We start from the raw sequence: 2422 nt of genomic DNA on the forward strand, positions 1-2422 counted from the left end.
CCCGCCCGACCCTGGCCTTGACCCCGGCCAGGGATGGGCCAGCCACAGCTTCTCTGGGCAACCTTTTCCAGTGCGTCACCACCCTCACAGTAAAGAACTTCTTCCAAATATCTAACCTAAATTTACCCTCTTTCATTTTAAAGCCATTCTCCCTTTTCACCTCACTACATGCCCTTGAAATGAAACACTGAACAGGAGAAGTTCAGCTTAAGTATAAGGAAGTTATTTACTGTGAGGGTGGTGAGGCCCTGGCACAGGTTGCCCAAAGAAGCTGTGGCTGGCCCCTCCCCGTCAGTGTTCAACGCCAGGTTGGGCAGAGCCTTGGGCAACATGGTCTAGTGTGAGGCATCCCTGCCCATGGCAGGGGGGGTTGGAACTAGGTGATCTTAAGGTCCTTTCCAACCCTAACTGTACTATGATTAGTAGAGAAGTGATGGGTATGGTTGCACAGCTGAGGAGGTAAAGACAGACCTGAGTTTATGCTGTAGAAAAAATTCTGGAATAAGTGCATATGTGCACATGTGACTTGTGAAGATACTAGAGATATACAGATCCTGAGGTACGGAATGAGGGAACTTGGAGACATAAACTTGGAGTCTTACATACTCGCTCTTGGGTGTACCTGTCCTGGAATCTTTTTTGATTCCAAAAAGTTCTAAAATAACTAATTGTACCGATGCTGTACTGAGTCTGTCTGTGATGGAGTTAACTTTCTTCATAGCAGCCTTTACAATGCTGTGTTTTGCATTTGTAGCTAAAGCAGTGCTGATAACACACCAGTGTTTTGGCTGTTGCCAAAGGGTGCTTGCACAGTGTCAAGGCTTTTTCTTTTTCCTGCTCTGCCCTCCACTCCCCTTGAGTAGGCTGGGGATGAGCAAGAGATTGAGAGAGAACACAACTGACCCAAACCAGCTGAAGGGAAATTCCCTACCACATAATGTCATGCTCAGCAGTAAAAGATGGGGTAGAGAAAGAAGGGGAGTTTTTTGGCTTCCAAGGTGGCTGTTATTCAGAGACTATTTGGAGCATTAGGTTGCGAATGGAAGGTGGTGAGCAATTGCCTTTGCTTCAGTTGTTGTGTTTTGCTTTTTACTGGGGGGCAAGGGCTGTTTCCTCTTTCCTATCAAGCTGTCCTTCTCTTGACCCATGAGTATTCTCTCTTATGCTTTTCCAGTTTTGGCACAGTTCTTTGTCAGATCACTATTCTGTTGAGATTAAGTAATGTGCTGGATACATGGATGCAGACTGCTTTGAAAGTAGATACCTACTTTCAAGGAGTCATATGGATATGGGAGGGTATAACCTGTAGTTTTAGCAGCAGAATGTAAAATGTTCTGTTTGTTTACAAGACTGAAGACAGACATTGGGGAAAAAAATGGAAGGAATGAGGAACTCTAGATATGCAGTTCTGTGGACAGTGTGTGCTTGCCTCTTAGGTAACTGGGATCCTCCCTGCTTTCTGTTAACTACTGAAGTTTGAAAGAACAGTTTTTTTTGATGGCCAGCAAATTTGACCTTTTCTGCATAGTTTGCATGCATGTCTTGACTTCACTGGAAAGTCTGCTGGAGACCTAGATGAAATACTTGATTATTTTTTCCCTGCATACCTACACCTCTGATGGACTGATACTGTGAGAAGAACTGAAAACAAGAGTAGGAAATTAAAAAGAAAAAATAAAATCATCCATCAGAAGTCTAAATGGAAGTGCTTTATACTTAAGTCTCTGGGTTTGGAGCTTGCACAGTTTTGTTTCTTTCCACTTCTGGTAGCAAATTTGACCTATTGCTGCAGGGGGGCTGTGGTTCTCTCAGTTCCACCAGATTCTAGTTCAGGAAGAGTTAGGATTTTTGCTTGTACCTGCTAGAAGATTCCTTCGTGTTTTTCTTATTCCCCTTTTAACAGGCAAATCTACTCTATGATTGGGTAGAATCTGGGTTTTTGGATAAAGATTTGCTGTTCTTTTGTTCGTGGAAGCTTGTGGGTTTTTTTGGTTTGGTTTGGTTTTTTTGTGGTTTTGTATTTGTTGTTGGTTTTGGTTTGGTGTTTTTTTGGTTTTAATACAAGCTTATAGAGAGCAAGGTAAGTGGAAAAACAGTAACCAGAGAGCATTTCAGATAAACTAATGAAACAGAATTAAGTGACTATGAGCACGATTCTTGTATAATTCTGGTTCCTACTCTGTAATGTGTTCTAATGATGCTTCTGTGAAGTTGCACTGTTTTTATTGCCATAGTTCTCCAGTTGTTAACTTTGAAATCATATAGCCATCAAATGCAAACAAAAAGGATTTCTGAAAATGTTATCATTCTTTTCAGTCCTGTTAAATTATGAAGGCATTTTGAGGTCCTAATCAACAATGGAGGAAACGGATAGGGAAGCAGTTGCAACAGCTGTTCAGAGAGTAGCAGGGATGCCTTACCG

The 2422-nt window shown here is 42.2% G+C and overlaps 1 protein-coding gene across 1 annotated transcript in view; it reads left to right on the forward strand.

Annotated features, from left to right (window-relative positions):
• Positions 1 to 2357: 2357 nt before the first annotated feature.
• Positions 2358 to 2422, forward strand: part of EXOC3 (exocyst complex component 3) — a 25319-nt gene continuing 25254 nt past the window's right edge. The window contains exon 1 of the mRNA XM_010010386.1: positions 2358 to 2422. This exon is cut by the window's right edge and continues 103 nt beyond it. Within this exon, the coding sequence (XP_010008688.1) occupies positions 2358 to 2422 (65 nt within the window).

The sequence above is a fragment of the Nestor notabilis genome, unplaced genomic scaffold, assembly GCF_000696875.1.
Source record: "Nestor notabilis isolate BGI_N333 unplaced genomic scaffold, ASM69687v1 scaffold11912, whole genome shotgun sequence".
NCBI lineage: Eukaryota > Metazoa > Chordata > Aves > Psittaciformes > Psittacidae > Nestor > Nestor notabilis.